The sequence below is a fragment of the Pinus tabuliformis genome, chromosome 4_2 (genome assembly GCF_031772625.1).
Source record: "Pinus tabuliformis cultivar Carrire ecotype Pingquan chromosome 4_2, CPIR1, whole genome shotgun sequence".
NCBI lineage: Eukaryota > Viridiplantae > Streptophyta > Pinopsida > Pinales > Pinaceae > Pinus > Pinus tabuliformis.
In genome coordinates this window covers 182,294,346-182,312,688 of record NC_142304.1, presented here as the reverse complement: position 1 = coordinate 182,312,688, position 18,343 = coordinate 182,294,346, and the positions used below count along the sequence as shown (strand labels likewise).

The 18,343-nt window shown below is 37.9% G+C and overlaps 1 protein-coding gene across 2 annotated transcripts in view; it reads left to right on the top strand.

Moving 5' to 3' along the window:
• Nucleotides 1-18,343, top strand: part of LOC149168760 (TCP-1/cpn60 chaperonin family protein) — a 55,512-nt gene that overhangs the window by 17,707 nt on the left and 19,462 nt on the right. For both annotated transcript variants that reach the window (XM_089428416.1, XM_089428417.1), the window contains exon 9: nucleotides 8,947-9,432. In XM_089428416.1, coding sequence (XP_089284542.1) covers nucleotides 8,947-9,432 — 486 coding nt within the window. The remainder of the gene's footprint in view (nucleotides 1-8,946; nucleotides 9,433-18,343) is intronic.

Below are 18,343 nucleotides of genomic sequence, written 5' to 3'. Positions count from 1 at the left end.
GTTGGAAATTGCATCAAATGATGTCAAGACTACTTTTCTGAACAAAGTCATTGAAGAGGAAGTCTATATTGAGCAACCTCAAGGATTTGATGTTCATGATAGAGAGACACATGTTTGCAAATTGAAATAGCGGGCTGAAGTAGGCTCCTCATGCGTGATACTCCCATATTGATGGTTATTTGTTGAGTCTTGGTTTCAAAAAGAGCAATGTTGATCCGAATTTTCGTACTTCAAAGTTGTTGAAGGCGAGCCCTTGATTTTGTTGCTATATGTAGATGATTTTTTTGTAACAAGGGCTAAAGTTCTCATTGTCAAGTGCAAGAGGGAGGTGATTTCTGAATTTGAGATGAAGGATTTTGGTCTGATGCATTACCATTTGGGATTGGAAATTTGGCAAAAGCCTAATGGAATCTATGTTGGCCACTGCAGGTACACTATCAAGATCCTTCAGAAATTTGGCATGTTGGACTGCAATTCCATGGACACACCGATGGTGACAAATTTGAAGAAGATACATCACGGTGATTCTGAATTGATTGATCCCTCTATGTATTGCAAATTAATTAGCTTGTTGAACTATCTTGTGAACACTAGACCTGATATTTTCTACGCTGTGAACACGTTGAGCCTATTCTTGGTTGAGCCCTAGCATGTGCATTGGGTTGCAGCGAAACATATATTGAGATGTTTGTGTGGCACCATTGAATATGGTTTGAGATATGTTTCTAATGGAGAATGGCAGCTGCATGGTTTCATTGAGATGTTGATTGGGCTAGAAGCTCTGTTGATAGAAATAACACTTTTGGGTTCTGTTTTATCTTGACCTTTGCTATGATTTCATGGTCTAGTAGAAATCAAACTTCTGTTGCCTTGAGTATGGCTAAAGTTGAGTATATAACTGCATGTTCAACATGTTGTGAAGCTGTGTGGCTTTGAAAGTTGTTTGTTGGTTTTTCGATCAAGTGCTAGAATCAACCAGTATATATTTGTGATAATCAAAGCCGTGTGAAGCTATTTGAGAACCTAGTTTTTCGTGACAGGTTGAAGTACATTGAGATCAAGTATCATTACATTTAGAATATTGTCCAGAGGGGGGCTATGAGGCTTGAATATGTCCCTACTGATCAATAGGTTGTTGATGTTTTGACAAAGCCATTGTCCCTAATGAAGTTTGCTTATTTCAGAGAACAACTTGGAGTTGTTGAAAATCCCTCTTTGGGAGCGAGGGAGCACTAATTGTATAGCTTCATGTGATTGACTATCTTCCTTGGGTTGTAGCTGAGAGGCCATAGATTATGGTCGGATAGATTGCCCCTCCCTTAGGCCAGTGGACCGAGAGCAGTGAGTCTGGTCGGGGAGCTTGGTTCTGAGGCATAAGGTGATCCCTTGGGTCATGATGACAGAGAGACTAGATCGGTTGAGGACACTGAATTTGAGATTCTCTACCTTAGGTCATTTGACTGAGAGACTACATAGTCAGGGATTGAGATAAGGATTCCTCCCTTGGGTCGTGGACCAAGAGACTTTGTTTATAGTTGGGGAGATGGACCCTGTGTAATCATTGCATGTGGTTGGAGAGTTTGGCCTCATTGATTGATCCCATTGGTCAGTTGGGCATTGACTTAGATGCCATTGGGTTTTGGCTTATGGGATGTGTTTTGATGATATGTATCTTTCCTTATGATGAGACTTGTGATCTCTCCCTTGGGCAGTTGCTAAGAGACCTATGGATTGGTCAGGGAGATTGATCTTGAGAGAGAGAGAGACTTGTACATCTGATCTCTCCCTTGGGCAGTTGCTAAGAGACCTATGGATTGGTCAGGGAGATTGATCTTGAGAGAGAATGAAAAGTACCTCCCTAGCTAAGAGGGCGTGTTGAAAATTGGTAGCTATGGTCGGTATTTTCATTGGCAAATTAAAATAGAGTATGTATTTTGAATGTTGACCAAGTCGTCCTTAAAGTGCACAAGTCAGCATCGACATGATGCATGGGTTTGACCCAAAGATCAAAACCCTCCTTCTAATCTACATATCAATAGAAGCTTGTTGAAGCTCATTTGGCATCACATCGACTCACATTATTCAATATGAAATCACAAGAAGTCCACATGTGCGAAGGAGAGAGACTTGTACATCTGATCTCTCCCTTGGGCAGTTGGTAAGAGACCTATGGATTGGTCGGGGAGATAGATCTTGAGAGAGAATGAAAAGTACCTCCCTAGCTCAGAGGGAGTATTGAAAATTGGTAGCAATGGTCGGTATTTTCATTGGCAAATTAAAAGAGAAATTATGTATTTTGACTGTTGAACAAGTCGGCCTAAAGTGCACAAGTCAGTTCCACATGATGAATGGGTTTGACCCGAAGGTCAAAACCCTCCTCCTAAACCACATATAAATAGAAGCTTGTTGGAGCTCATTTGGCATCACATCGACTCACATTATTCGATCTGAAATCACAAAAAGTCCACACGTTTGAAGGAGACAAGAAGAATTTCTTTTCTGTGTTGAACAGCCATCTATTCTTCTGTTTTATCAGTGTTGACTTGGGGGAGTTTGCTTCTGTTTGATTGAGACTATGACTGATTTGGAAGACTGAATTTATTTGTGGTTCGTTGATCCTTGTTTGACCGAAGTTCTGTTCTGTTTCTGGGCCATTGAGCACAGGTCAACTCTGCCTTTGACTGAGAATTACAGTGGTTTGTTTGACGGAGGTTTGACTGAATTTCAGCCCTTCTGCTACAGATTTGGACTTTGAACAGAGTTAACTATTTTCTCTCTCCATTGACTGGTTTGACTTGGATATATTGAGGTCAGAATTTGGAATCTTGTTTGGAATATTCTGATGTACTTTTGATGAACTGAATTCTCTCTCATAAGGAAAGACTTGTTGGGTTTTCCCCTTGTGGGTTTTGCCCTGGCTGCTAGCCTAAATATTGGTGTCTCTTGTCTCTTGTTTTACTGTTTACTGTGATCTCTATTGCTCTATTGAAGAAAGTGAATGGTTGAAATTTTTCATGTATAACTGCTTAATGATTGGAATGCTATAAGAAGACTAATTGTATCATTGGAAGTAGTTATCAATTTGAAAAATTGTACTAGTCTTGATTGCACTAGAAAATTCAACAAAAGGATGGCAAGGGTTCAGGTGAGATGACAAAATTTGTTTGATATTTGTGCTGTCTATCTTGGAGTGGGAGTTACATAAGGTGTATGCCCATTTTCATTAAATTCCAGTCAAAGGAGTGGGAACGTGCTGTAGTCCAGAAGAAGATAGGTTAGACAATGAATTAATTGTAAAGTACTGAAGGCATATTATATCCGACCACCCCCCACCTACAGCAAAATTTGTTTGATATTTGTGTTGTCTGTTTTGGAGTGGGAGTTACATAATGGTTTATGTTCATTTTAATTGAAGTCGAGTCAAAATACTGGGAATGTGGGCTATTCCACAAGAAGATATTTTAAAAACAATGGGATGAAGGCTTATTATATCCAACCCCATGTCCACCTTTATGAATCAACAGTGGGAAGTCCAACTTTTATTCTAACCTAAGATATTTGTAATGGTGAGAATATTTTTGTTGAGAGTTTTTCTTTGGGCTTTCAAGTTCCCTACACCAGAAATTACCCTGTAAGGAGAAACTTTTGATAGGTGCATTTGTTTATATGTTGGATATCAAAGCTACAGGAGTGTTTTTATCTTACAGGTTAATAGGCACTTAGCGATGAGAAGCTCTGCACGGTCTAAGTTGAGAGAGAGAAGACCCTTAGCGAGAATATCATGTCCCTGTCGAAGGTGTCAGAGAGTGTAAATGGATGTTCCTTGGTGTGGATGGTGTGATGAATGCCATAAATTTTCCAGTTTTCAACGTCATGGTACCCTCAATGTATTGTCCCGATCTTTTAGGGTTCGTGATTGTTCAATTCAAGAGAAAAAACTTTTTCTTCTCAAAGGACTGGTTATTAGAGGTCATTGATGAGATTGGGCCATGTATTGTCATGCAAGTTATCACTGATGCAGCTTCCATTTATCAAACCACAAGGTTATGGTGCAAAACAGTGCAAATATATTCCAAGTTGTGCTGTATGCATGCATTAAAGGACATTGGCTGAATGGATTAGATTGGCAAAGGTAATTGAATATGGGTGAGAAATCTAGAGATTTTTTTGCGAATAATCAGCAATGATAAGGCATTTATTAAAGTGGAGTTAGGATTTACTTCATATTACTTTTTATTTCTCGGTGACTATGGGAGGTGAAACAGACTTTATATCCTGTGTTGTTCGTAACACATGGGCATTGTGGAGGCATTCTATATCAGACATTGCCTTTTAGGTGAAGCACAAGATTCATTATGACAATTTTGGGATATTTAGTGGCTGATTTATATGAGCTAGCATGTGATATGATCTGCTGTGCAGAGTCAAACAGCCTGCAATTTAAAGCGATATATTGAACCTGATTCTTGTGTAAGATGATTGAATCTATCACAAATTAGAGAAATTGTATCGTTATCTGTAAATAGAGCTATATAGGTATACAAATGAGTGGTGGAACAAGTTGAACACTCCTCATGTTGCATCTTATGTCCTCATTTCAAAATGGAATGATGATAAAGAAACAAGGAAGAGAGATCCTTTCAATGACAAAAGGGATTTAATACTAGTGAGTAGTGAAGAAAATTTATGGTAGAGGAGAGAAGGCATCCATCACCCAAAATGAGTTACCCTCATATAGGTGAGGTGATTTTAGCACAGTTGAGGTTTTATATGGTTGGGATATCTGCAAGGATTCAAAAGAATGGTGGACTCTTCATGGTGGGCATACCCTAGACATACAAACATTTGCTATACGGTTACCATTACATTTTAGCACCTTGGAGGCAGGTGATGGCTAAGACTCACTTCATCATGCAAGATTAGATCATTGAAAGGTTCATAGCATCTCCCCTTTAATTGAAGGAAAATTTGTTGCAGAAAGGATGCTGTAATAAGGTTTATTCATCTATTTTAAGTTTAAATTACTTGAAATGTTGACCAGGCTATTTATTTCCTACAAAAGGACTAATTGGAAAACATTGCCAAAGTAGTTTTTTTTTGTACAAGTTCACATCACCTGTCAAGTCTATTGGCAATTCCAAACTACCAGATGCAGTGAGGGTTGTCTGAGCTTGTCCTTAACAGCATTATCTGTTTTGTGGTAGTCATGAGGTTTTATATTACCCAAAAAGAAAAAAAATGCATGGTACAAAACTAGTGGGTCGGGGATTGGGGTGTGTGTGGAAGGGTGATCTAAGGCTCCTCCCTCAAGTGAACCAAAACTGGTCTGAAGATATATATATATGCTTCTTAGCTCAAGGTTACATTGTGCTAAACAAGGAAAATAGATGTCAATCTTGAAGAACTTTTCCGGAGTGCAGTGCTCAGCAGCAAGGCCAAGCATACAAGCTCGAAAAAACTTACAGAATTATGATGGATGACAGTCTAAAATTTCAGGGAGATCACTTTTGATTTTTTAATCTGGGATGCTTGAAGGGTCTAGAAATGAGGTTCCAGGCCTCCGAGATTGTGATGACTCTGTTGTCAAGAGTTGATTATTTCATTTCAAAATCTATTTATTCTGCGTTTAGGCCAGCAGGCAGAGCCAACAAAGCTTTTGCAAGTGGGATCAAGCCCTATTTCATTGCATACAACTTTTGAGAAGTAGAAACATCTAAACTCCGCCTCTACTTGCTTTGGTTTGTGTGTATTTTCTGCTGCAAGGATGGATTCCTTTCTAACTTACTCAAGCTTAGATATAGCATGCTTGAAAACCTATAGTGTTTGGCAAGTATCAACGTCTGTAGCACTTTGTTCCTGAAGTAACTTCTCGAGGACTTATTTTGAGCAACTGCCATTTCATATTATTATTGGGCTGAGTACAGGGGCTTTATGTCCCAGCTATCTTGTTTGAGATTTTTTGAGTGGCCTCCATGCCAATTTTTTGTGTGGAAGGTGGCCAGGCTCTAGGAGACCCTATAATTGGTGTAATTTTTTTCATATTCCAGCGGTTGTGCTTAAATGGAATCCAAAAGCGTTAGATTTGATGAAGCTGCTAATGAGTTGTCAATGTCCAAATCCATACACATTGTTGTGTAAGAAAGGTTAATGTGTTCTGCTGTAAAGATTTAAGGCAGCAAGTAGGAATCTAAATCATTCCCTATTTTTCCAAATGAGATTTAAAGCAGAACATCATGGGAAGGTCTGGAAATTTATCTACACTGGGACTGGTTAGGGCGTGTTTCCAAAAGGTTCAAACCCCACTGCTCATTTCTTCTTGAAGAGGCATGCTTTCCAATCATCTGAGACTTGTGCCTTGTTGCTAGGGTTGGGGAAGAAAACCGTAACATAATCTCTGGCAGAGGATTCTCTAAACCATTAAGGGTTTTCCAATTTTGCTAAACCCATTCTGTTGTAGTATGTATTGAGAGCCAGGTGTCCAGGAACCAACATGTTAGAGTTGACTTTAGAAGGTTACCTGTGTTAGCTGTTAAAGGCACAGGCTTTAGCAGGAAAACAGGAGGCCAGGTGAGTTATCACTTATTTTTCTGTGTTAGTAGGATGACTAAATTTTTGACCTAGAAAGATGAGTAGGTGACCTCTTCAGTCTTGCAGTCTATTACCCTCTAGTGCTGTGCCAACAGAAGCCTGCTTATGCTTGGAAAAATACCTGTTGCCTGCACCAAATACTACTATACTAGTGAAAAAAGAGGTCAAATAAAATGAAGAAAACTGTAGAATAACTGGAAACAGCCAAAGTGTTGAAATGTGGTGCGACCTTTCTGTTTCAAGATTAGCAAGCTGTCATTTAACGTATAACAGAAGCTTTATAAAATGTTTCAAATGCTGCTAACACAATGGAAAGTAATATAGTGAAAAGAGTGAAGAGAACCTTGGCATTGGTTTGATAACTTTGCATTTATGTCGACGGTCATATACAGGATATTTGCCAATGAGATTAATGGATAAGATAATATTGTTTATTGTCTAAAAATTGATGGGTGATTTCACTTGTGGAAATTCATTGGCGCTATGCTGTAAAAACTATGCCTTGTTTTAGGTTAGTCACCATGTCTTAATCAAAGCATTGAAAATAATTGAATGGAATGTACCCATTTTGTTGATATGTATTCTGTCTGGGAACTAATGGAGTTTTGGAGTTGGTAGTTGAAAATATTTGAATCATTAGAACTATATTTATTTTTCTCTGTTTTATTCTCTCTGAACTTTTGTTTTTAGTTTATAATCCTCAATTGGGATTTTGACATTGTATGGCATTTCTGTTGAATTTGCTTGAAATATCTCATTTTTATACATATATGCTGGTTGGCATTGCCCTAATACACCTGGCCTATTTTCACTGTTTATACTAAGTTTTGTCTAAAATATTTCTAATTTTGAAAGGTCTATTCTTTTTTGTTGCGAGACAGATTTTTGATAAGAATGTCACCCATGAAAGTACAAGGACAATATAACATCACAATCTAGGAAATAAATACTTGTTTAGAATAATTTTTTCCAAGGAAGTACTTGTTTCAAGAATTTATTCATGGGAAGGAAATGAAAATATTAAATAACCCAGCGTAGCAGATGAAACTAAAGAATAGGATGCCACGTGCATTTATGGGTTGATTGTTGGAAAATTGATTAGGGCAGCATATTTAACTTAGCATTTTCCTTCTTTGACATTTACTTGTGATTTAGGTTCTTCTTTAACTTAATTATGCTGATGTTCTTATGAAATAAATGCCAAACACAATGAACACAGGATATAGGCTCCATGCCAGGGCAAAACCCCTCCAAAGGGGAAAACCCATCAAAACTTCTCTTTCTTATCAACTTTCAAAGGAGACTTCCAAGACCAAACCTAAGACCTTTAGCTTCCATCAAGGTACAAGTCAACCAGCCAGTCAATCAGGTCTTCTTCACTTCCTCAATTCTGCAATTTCGTCTACATATACAACTTCGTTACTTCTGTGGAAACCCTAGCAGAATCTAGGGACATCACATAAAAAAAAGACTTCAAACTTCCATCTTTATAAGGCTCTTCTAGCCTCCTAATATCCTTCGCATGCCTCTTCAAATCACAGACCAGAATACTAAGATATGTGAGTTTGATTTCTTGTTCACAAATGGAGGACGAGTCTTCCTTTTATAGTCTTCCAAGGTGGATCCATAACCCTTTCTAGGCCGACTTCCACTGGCTGGCTGACTTGTACTTTGGGAGCTTACCTAGACACTTATACATCAAAAATAATATTTCTTCCTTTCTTATAAGTGCTCAATAGGGTCTTTACAATGTTACAATGATCTCGACTCATAACAAAAACCTAGAAGCATACAATAGATGCTTGACCTTTTGACCAAATGACATAAGCATGAAACCCATGTTTTATGAACAATTTTTTCTTTTTCTTTTACATACATAAAAGTTACATCATGACATAAGACGCATGACAATTATGAAGACTGAAACTAGTTACAATTTTTCAACATTGATATGGATCAAGTACCAGCATGGTGGTGGCCTCATTTCTTCTTTCTGGGAATCTGGCTTTATGCATCTTAATTGTGTGTATGCACTCTAAAATGTGAAAGAAGTTCATCAATGATGAATACCTCTCTGTGAAAGGTGAAGAGGGATGATGCCATACTTAAAAATAATCCTTCCATTATACATGAATGCCTTTTTCCCATTACAAAGGCCTAAGATGTTGGTGCAATGATATACATTTAAGATAATGTAAAAATTCAACAGGTTTAGGCTGGATCTTTATTTATTTATTGATTTATTTTTCCTAGACACAGATTCTGATTAGATAGTGGAGAAATTTAGAGCTTGTTTTCTCACTGTAGATGGATTTCATCGTGTTGGTTGTCAAGAATCTTGTGCACTTGATGATGCAGGTTTATTTTGGACAAGAAAATTGGTGTTGGCCAGCCAAGGCGCATCGAGAATGCAAAAATTTTGGTGGCAAATTCTGCCATGGATACTGATAAGATCAAAATTTATGGAGCTCGTGTACGGGTAGATTCGATGGCAAAAGTAGCAGAGATTGAGACAGCAGAGAAAGACAAAATGAGGAAGAAGGTTCAGAAGATTATTGCACATGGAATTAATTGTTTTGTAAACAGACAGTTAATCTATAATTTTCCGGAAGAGCTGTTTGCTGATTCTGGAATACTTGCCATTGAGCATGCTGATTTTGATGGAATTGAACGCTTAGCTCTTGTAACTGGGGGAGAAATTGCTTCAACCTTTGACAACCCGGAATCGGTTAAACTTGGGCATTGCAAACTTATTGAGGAAATCATGATCGGGGAGGACAAGTTAATTCACTTTTCAGGAGTTGAGATGGGGCAAGCTTGTACTATAGTCCTGAGAGGAGCAAGGTAATTATTTCTTCTGGTCTCTTTTCTTTGTTCTTTAACTTACACTGCTTTTTATATTGTTTTGTTTAATAATTGATTTTGCACCTATATTCCATCTGATGCTGTTTTGAAGATTTCCTTTCCATTTGAAAATCTCAGTTAATACATGTCATCTTACAGTTATATTGTTATATTTTTTGATTAAATTTAGGTGAAAAAATGTTATAAAATTTCAACATATGGTGTTTGATGTTCTTGAAGACCTGTAAATAAGAATCTATGGTCAGACAAGAAGAGCGCCGACAAAAGGATGATAAAAATGACATAGCATTCCTTGTTTTAAAATCGTTTGTTGCATTGTTCTAATTCAAACTAATCATATTTTTTGTCATAAAACTATCTTAGAGTATTGCCTGAACCTTTGTCTGCATTTGTAGGTTGCAAATAGCTGCTGCAGAGAAACACTTTTCAAACATCAGAACACCTTTACAATGATAATGCAAACGTCTGTTTGTTGCCTGCTTTTTCCCTATAAGTGTAATTGTTGCTAGTGTTAAATCATTGTGAGATGAACTCTGGAGGCATATGAAGTTTCATCTGCTCTTCATTGTATAGAATAAATTATGTGCACTGATTAAATATATTTATTTAAACACAGTAACATAAAATAATGTGTTAACATAAAAGTTGCACTGTTTGAATTGAAGGGCGGGCATTGAACATTGGTAGGGAGTGAGTGTATCGAATGAATAACTATATTTTCTGCCTATCGTCTGCCTAGTTTTAGACGAAAATAAGTATTATCATTATGTCTGTTCGTTTAATAATGCTCTGAAAGTATCCTTTTTTATCCTCTTGACCATAGTTTGTAAGAGTTGTAATAATATTGGGTTTGGACACTGAAGCAACAAATCCCTATAAAATCATGCAAAAGGTAGGTCACAAGTTGGTAAGACTATCTTCAAATACAATCACTATCTTCCTAAGTTACCAGGATCCTGATTCGGATACGGATACAGATCCAGATTTGGATACGGATCCGCCAGTTTTTTGAAAAGCCAGGATCCGGAAACGGCAAGTACAAACAAATATAATATATTTTATAATTTTTAAAATTAAAATTTATATAAATATAAAAATAAAAACATATGTTAATTCTTCAATATTTATTTTTATATACAATAAATAATTATTTTATAAGTAATTCCTAAGGTATCATTTATAAATATTAATTAAATTTATACAAAAATAAAAAAACATATGAAAATTTTTAAATATATAAATTTAATATAATATTTTAAAAATAATTATTAAGTTAATCATAATATAATTAATGCATCCTTTATAAATATTTAAACATTAATTATTAGTTATAATTATTTATATTAAGCAAATTATTAAACTTATTTTAGAAAAACTATTTTTAAACTTAATAAACTTTAAAATTTATTAAAATATAAACTTACTTTTTAAACTTTAAATAAAATATCTTCTAAATAAATACGAGTAGATTATAATCTTGACGGCACATGTAGTAAAGTTTATAATATGTATTTGTATTAAATAATATAAAGTTTATAATATATCTTTGTATTAAAGTTTATAATGCCGTCGACATAGAAATATAAATAATAAATTGTGGCCGGCCAACTCCCTCTCGGACTTCATATGCGCTCGTTCTTATCATTAGATTCATTCACTTGAATTAAAGTTTATAATATATTGTATTAAAAATAATACATTTCAACCTAAAAATAATAAATTTTATGACGTCCAACAATTCCCTAGTTTATTTTCACGGATGGATTTTTAATCCATTTCTTAACATTGGAAATTGACTTGCGTTGATATTTCTGTTTTAGAAATTTTGTGCTGAATAAAAGAATGTTGAATGAATTAATTTCGAATGAGCAAAGCTCAATCATAGTACAGAGATATTTACAATAATAGAAACATCAGGTTTCTATGTAGAATATAGAAACACTCAGTTTCATCTAAGAAACTGCTAAAAGAATACAAATAGCAACAGCTAAAAGGAATGAGCATTAAATACTAAATAGGAATATTCTAATACCCTCCCTTAATGCTCAATCTATTTACAACACCAATGGACCCTCTGAATTTTACAAATTTATCAGGACCAAGAGGCTTGGTGAAAATGTCGGCGGGCTGCTCTGTTGTGAGAACATATTGTAACTGAACTGAGCCGTCTTCAACAAGCTGGCGAATGTAGTGGCAATGAGTTTCCACATGCTTTGTTCGTTCATGAAAGACTGGATTCTTGGCAAGTTTGAGCACTCCCTGATTATCACAAAACAAAGAAGTAGGCCCTGTCTGGGAAACATGCATATCTGCAAGCATACGTCAAAGCCAAACTGCCTCACAGGATGCCTTAATTGCTCCCCGATACTCTGCTTCTGTTGAGGAGAGAGCCACTGCCTGTTGCTTCTTACTAGTCCAAGTAACAGCACCGGATCCTAGATTAAACACATACCCAGCTGTAGATTTACGGTCATCAACCGAACCGGCCCAGTTAGAATCAGTGTAACCATGGAGTATAGGTTTGGAACTTCGAGTGTATAGGAGACCATAATCAGAAGTGCCACGCACATATCGTAGCACACGCTTTGCTGCTTGCCAATGATCAGCTTTAGGAGCTGACATAAAACGGGAAATGTAGCTTACTGCAAAACTGATGTCAGGTCTGGTAGCAGTAAGGTAGATGAGACTGCCCATTAATTGCCTGAATAAAGTTTCATCCACAAGGGGAGAGGATGACTGTGCTGAAAGTTTGAGCCCTGGTTCCATAGGAGTCGTGGCCGGTTTGCAATCCTGCATTCTGAACCTGTCCACAAGATTTTTGGCATACTTGGACAGAGAGAGAAAGATCTGATTTTCACTCTGCCAAACTTCAACCCCCAGACAGTAATGAAGAAGTCCCAAGTCGGTCATCTCAAAAGTTCTGCATAAATCTTGTTTGATCCCATGGATCAAATGTGCAGAACTGCCAGTAATGATAAGGTCATACCACAAACAAGATATCATCACCAGTATGCTTGATATACAGATTTGCATCAGATGGACTCCGCTGAAAACCCTGATCTGTCAGGTACTGATCAATTTTCATGTACCAAGTCCGAGGAGCTTGTTTCAATCCATAGATTGCTTTAGCTAACCGACACACTTTCTGTTCTTGACCAGCAACCTTGAATCCTGGAGGCTGCGTCATGTAGACTTCTTCTTGGAGATCACCATTTAGGAAAGCACTCTTTACATCCATCTGATGAACTTTCCAATTGAACTGAGCTGCTAGGGCAAGCATAAGCCTTATGGTACTCATCTTGGCTGTAGGAGCAAAAGTCTCCTCATAGTCAATGCCTTCCTTCTGTGAGAACCCTCGAGCCACAAGACGAGCTTTATACTTGTCTATGGTTCCATCAGCTTTGTATTTCACTTTATACACCCATTTGCAACCTATGGGTTTTTTTTTCTGCAGGAAGATCAGAAAGTGTCCATGTGTGATTCTTCTGAAGGCTCTGGAATTCGGCTTCCATAGCCTGTTCCCACTCAGATGTACCCTTAGCCTCTGAATAGGTTTGAGGCTCAAAAGTACTGTGTAGGTTAGCCATAAGAGCAAAATTGACTGTAGACTGTTGTCTGTTCTTATGTCTAGAAGTTCTGCCTTCAAGGAGCTCATCATCCCTGAGATCACCAATGGTTTTAGCCCACCATTTTGGCCGAAGAGTAGAAGAAGCAATAGCAAGAGTAGAGGAACCAATATCAGGAGGAGGTGGAGAAGACTCAAGAGCAATAGGGGCCGCAAGAGGAGGGTTATTTTCGGGAGGAAGCTCAGATAGAGTATTATCAAATACTGATGCTACATCATCCCTCCCATCAGGTGGACCGACCGGAAGAAGAACACTGTGAGGCTGATCCTCAGAACACTGCTCAGAAGAAGAAGACTGAAAGAATCCTTTGTCTTCATCAAATACTACATCCCGACTGAAGCTAAGACGACCAGTGGCTATATCTATCAGCCTATAGGCCTTGTGATGATCACTGTACCCTGTCATCATGAGTTTCTGGCTTTTGGAATCCAACTTAGAGCGCTTAGCAGCTGGAATCCAAACATATGCAACTGAGCCAAATACTTTGAGATGACTGATCTTAGGCTTACGGCCAGACCAAACCTCTTCAGGAGTCTTCCCTGTAACAGCCTGAGTGGGTGATCTGTTAAGAAGATAAACAGCAGTAAATACTGCTTCAGCCCAGAATTTGTTTGGAACACTCCTGTGTTGTAGCATGGAACGAGCCATTTCAACAACTGTGCGATTGCGACGCTCGACAACACTGTTTTGCTGAGGAGTGTAAGGAGTGGTTAATTGACGTTTGATGCCATGAATATCACAGAAGTTGGCAAACGCTGAAGAACAAAATTCCCCCCATTGTCGGTCCTAAGGGTCATGATGTTACAACCAGATTCTTTTTCCACTAAGGTTTTAAACTTCTGAAAGGTACTAAGAGCATCAGATTTATTTTTTAAAAAATATACCCACATCTTTCTACTGAAATCATCTACAATAAGTAAAAAATATTTGCAAGCAGTGATAGAAGCTGTATTGATAGGACCGCAAATATCAGCATGAAGTAACTGAAGTGCCTTAGATGCGCGCCAAGATTCTCCATTTTTGAATGAAGACCGATGTTGCTTTTCCGCTTGACAGGCGCTGCATACCCCCAACTGCTGAGTCTGAATATCAGGTAATCCAGACACAAGTCCCTCCCGAGAGAGCTGAGAGAGATACTGCATATTGAGATGCCCATATCGCTGATGCCATAGAGTGCTGATAGGAGAGATACGTGCTGCTAGAGCCACTTCTGGAGAGTCACCGGTGTCAAGTAGCCTGTATAGACCATGGTCCTCTAGGCCAACAACAACTGTTAAACTAGTCTCCCTGTCAATAATGGAGCACTTGTGGGTACTGAACACTACATCAAGTTGAGGAGAATTCCTCATAATCTGGCTGACAGATAGCAGATTAATTTCCATACCAGAAACATAGTATACATTCAGAAATATAAGTGTGTGCCCACCAGACTGAATTTGAACTGTACCTCTGCCAGCTACTGTGTACTTTTCACCTCCGCCAAATACCACGGAATCACTGAAAGGTGAGAAGTCAATAAACCAGTCACGCCTGTGAGAGAAATGACGTGATGCGCCAGAATCAATGTACCATGCAGAGGAAGGAACAGGATCTGAAGACCTTTTAGCCATAAAGGCGTAAAAGGCAGACTATGTCTGCTCGGAATGTTCTGCAACATTTGCTGTCTGATGTGGCCCTCCCTGTTTCCTCTGTTCAGAAGCAATCCTCTGTCGGCAATCTTTCTTCATGTGACCGAACCTGTGACAGTAATTACACTGCACACTTTTCTTCCTAGTAGGATCAAAAGGCTGAGAGGAGCCTTTCTGCTGAAAGGACTGAGAGGACTGATATTTTGCAGAAAATGCATTTTCCGAGGACACTGATGAAGCACTACTACCAAACTGCTGTTTCCACCGATCCTGCTGCAGAAGTTTGGTACATAAATCTGGAAACTTCAGATCAACATTTGTGGTGGTAATGTTGAGTGTTTCTATGAAGTGTTCATACGATTTCGGTAGACTTTTCAAAGTAATGACTACCATATCTTCTTCCTCCATGGTCCGACCAATGGCTTCGCGCTGATCTCGAATGTCTTTAATTTTGTTGAGATGTTCCTGTAAAGACATATGTTCGTCCATCATGATGGAGAACAACTGATTTTTGAGAAAAAAAGCTTTGCTTTTGTCAGATGTCTCATGCAGTTCTTTCAACTGTTGCCAGATTTCGGCAGCTGTCTTGCCAGAAGGAATCTGTGGTAACTGATCATCAGCGACAGAGAGCTTGAGAAGCATAACAGCTTCTCGATTTCGATCATCAAATTTATCTTGATCGGTCCCAGCTGTACCGGGACGAAGCTCTTTGCCCAAAATGAGCTGATCAAGACGCCTGTATTTAAAAATGGTCAACATTCTTTGTTTCAAAATGTTATAGCTGCTGCCATTAAATCGTTGATTTCCTTCTAACATCAGATTGGTGAGCGTGGCCATTTTCCCAAAGAAAATACAGAAGTCTGACACACAAAAAAATTGTAGCTGCCTGTTTATCCTGGTGTGAATTAAAAAACAGACTTTGTTCTGCTAGAAAATATATTTACTCAGCAAAAATATCTCTCCAGTCTAAAACAATAGCAATACTGCTGCAACTGTCCCCTTCTTTTAGTTAGGCAAAAAAAACACAGGACAGAGCTTTAATAAATGTGACAGGTCCAAATCATAAGGTAAAGATTGAGGTTCCTTTCTCTGTCCAGATCTGAGTTTTGTCCTAAGATAAGCACAGGTCTGAGAATACAGTCTCCCACAGGTCTGAGAATGCAAGTCTACCACAAGTGTATACTGCTGCAATGTCCGAGCTATAAACAGATGTCACAGGTATGCTCAGGTCCGTGGAACTGCACCATAATCCGAGCTACAATAGGTGAGTTGTAATGGAGGCTGTCATGATCACGATGAAAAAAAATCCGCTGATTGGGAAAACATTGCCGGCAAACAGGACCGTTGATGATAAAGCAAATACGTAGTTTTAACAACAGTTGACCCACGTGAGCCGTCAAAGCTTCACGTCTCAGCTTCATGTCTCAGCGTATCCACGGGTTTGAAATATAACCCTTCAAATATCCACGGGTTTGAAATATAATTAACCAACACACGCGTATCGAGGCCGGTTCCTGTTTACTACGGATTTTGAGACAGAGAACTACGGATTTAACCAGCAGCGTTAGAGGCTCGAACTCGTGATTTGAATCGGTCTTTAATTACAAGAGCCACGATGAGGTGACAGGGTTTCAAATAAAAAACAAATAGACTGTTGCCCGCAGAGCGTATTTTCAGACCACGACTCCGATTTTCAAAAGCAAATGAGTTTTGAATGAGAGAAAACACCTGGGTCACGTTTGCCGAAGAAAAGTAGTCCACGTGAATATCCGTGGATACGTGTTGAGTTCGAGTAGCTGCGAGGCGAAGAAGAAAATAGCCGGATTCAATGCACGATTCCAAACCGGAAAAATGACTTTCACGATTCCAAGCAAACTGGCCAGCCAAAAAAAATTCCGCTCCCACGAAACAGTCACCGCCACAAAGTTAATTCCTTAGAAAAATGATCATGCAGGGGAAGAATCCATTTCTGTATCGAGATGGACGACTGTAAGCTTTTATCACAGCGAGCAAAGCCGAGGCTAAGACTCAGTGAAGGCTACCTGGCTTACAGAGGGCTCGACCTTAGAAAGGACTCAAGAGATTAAGATGCAGAGAGAATAACTGTTCAAGAAATCTCTTAACCTTGCTCTGATACCATAAAAGAATGTTGAATGAATTAATTTCGAATGAGCAAAGCTCAATCATAATACAAAGATATTTACAATAATAGAAACATCAGGTTTCTATGTAGAATATAGAAACACTCAGTTTCATCTAAGAAACTGCTAAAAGAATACAAATAGCAACGACTAAAAGGAATGAGCATTAAATACTAAATAGGAATATTCTAATACTGAATTACAGTTTTTTACCCACGAGAGTTTTATGACGTCCAACAACTCCCTAGTTTATTTTCGCGAAGGGATTTTTAACCCATTTCTTAACATTCCAAATTGACTTGTGTTGATATTTCTGTTTAGAAATTTTGTGCTGAATTACAGTTTTTTACCCACGGAGAGAAATTTTTGCTGACATACGGTATTTTACAAATGGAGAGAAGATGGGCGGATCTCTACAGATCCGGATCCGAATCCGTCTCTGATTCGGGGATCCGCGTATCCAGCCATCAGGCTTGATGGATCCGGTAACATAGCTATCTTCAAATACAATCATTTATGCCAAGATAGAAAAGCAATATATGCATTCAGATTATACATTGTAGAGGATTTGTGTGGACTTCTTGGATGTATGAATGTTTCATTGCTCTTGTTATGGTCCGAGTAACAAATATGTGTTTTGGACATGTTACCAAGGAATAATATTATAAATAGGAAGCATTGAACACATTTTAGATCAATCTGTATTTGATAAAACTATTCCAATCAATACCTAATTTTCTAATCCAACTTTGGAGACATATAATATAATCGTTGTTTAGCCTTAAATTCTAATCAGTTGTATTTTAAAATTAGAATCAGTCATACTTGCCTTAAATCTACCTTAGTTGGGATCAAAACTTGCCCTGGAATTGTTTTTCTAGGTTGTATTGTAGATACTTAAGCCAATGTGGAGCATGCCCTCTTGAGATTAATACTTGGAAAAGTGTACAAAATGGTTGGGGTTGCTAGTTGCTATTAGGTTTTATTTGTTTTTTTTCATTTTTATTTCAAGCAATGAACTTTTAGAGAATGGGTGAGCCATGCCAAAGGCATATTCAGATCTATGTTTACATTTATATTTATGTTAATTGGGAGAAAGCGAGGATATTTTGAAACTTAAGAATTTGAAAACAAATGATGGTGGCCCAAAGACAGAGAAATTTAAGGTTGGAATATTGAAATTGATCTAGCAAACTATTTTGTTGTTGTAGTAGTTGATGCTTTTTGAGAAAATTGTCTTTAATCCAAGCATATTTATCCAATTATCTTGTAATCTATGATGATTTTTGCTTGATGGTATCAATAAGAGTTTAATAAGTCCTTCAACTTAATCTTTATTTTATCAAAATCACAAATACAAGGTTTGTATACCTCATAGTTGGGGGATGCAAACTTGATAGCCAAGCATTTTGATTCCATGTGCATAGTCTAGGACTTGTAATGCCCAAGAGGATGTACACACAATATCTACATTTTATCTATTATTTTATACAAG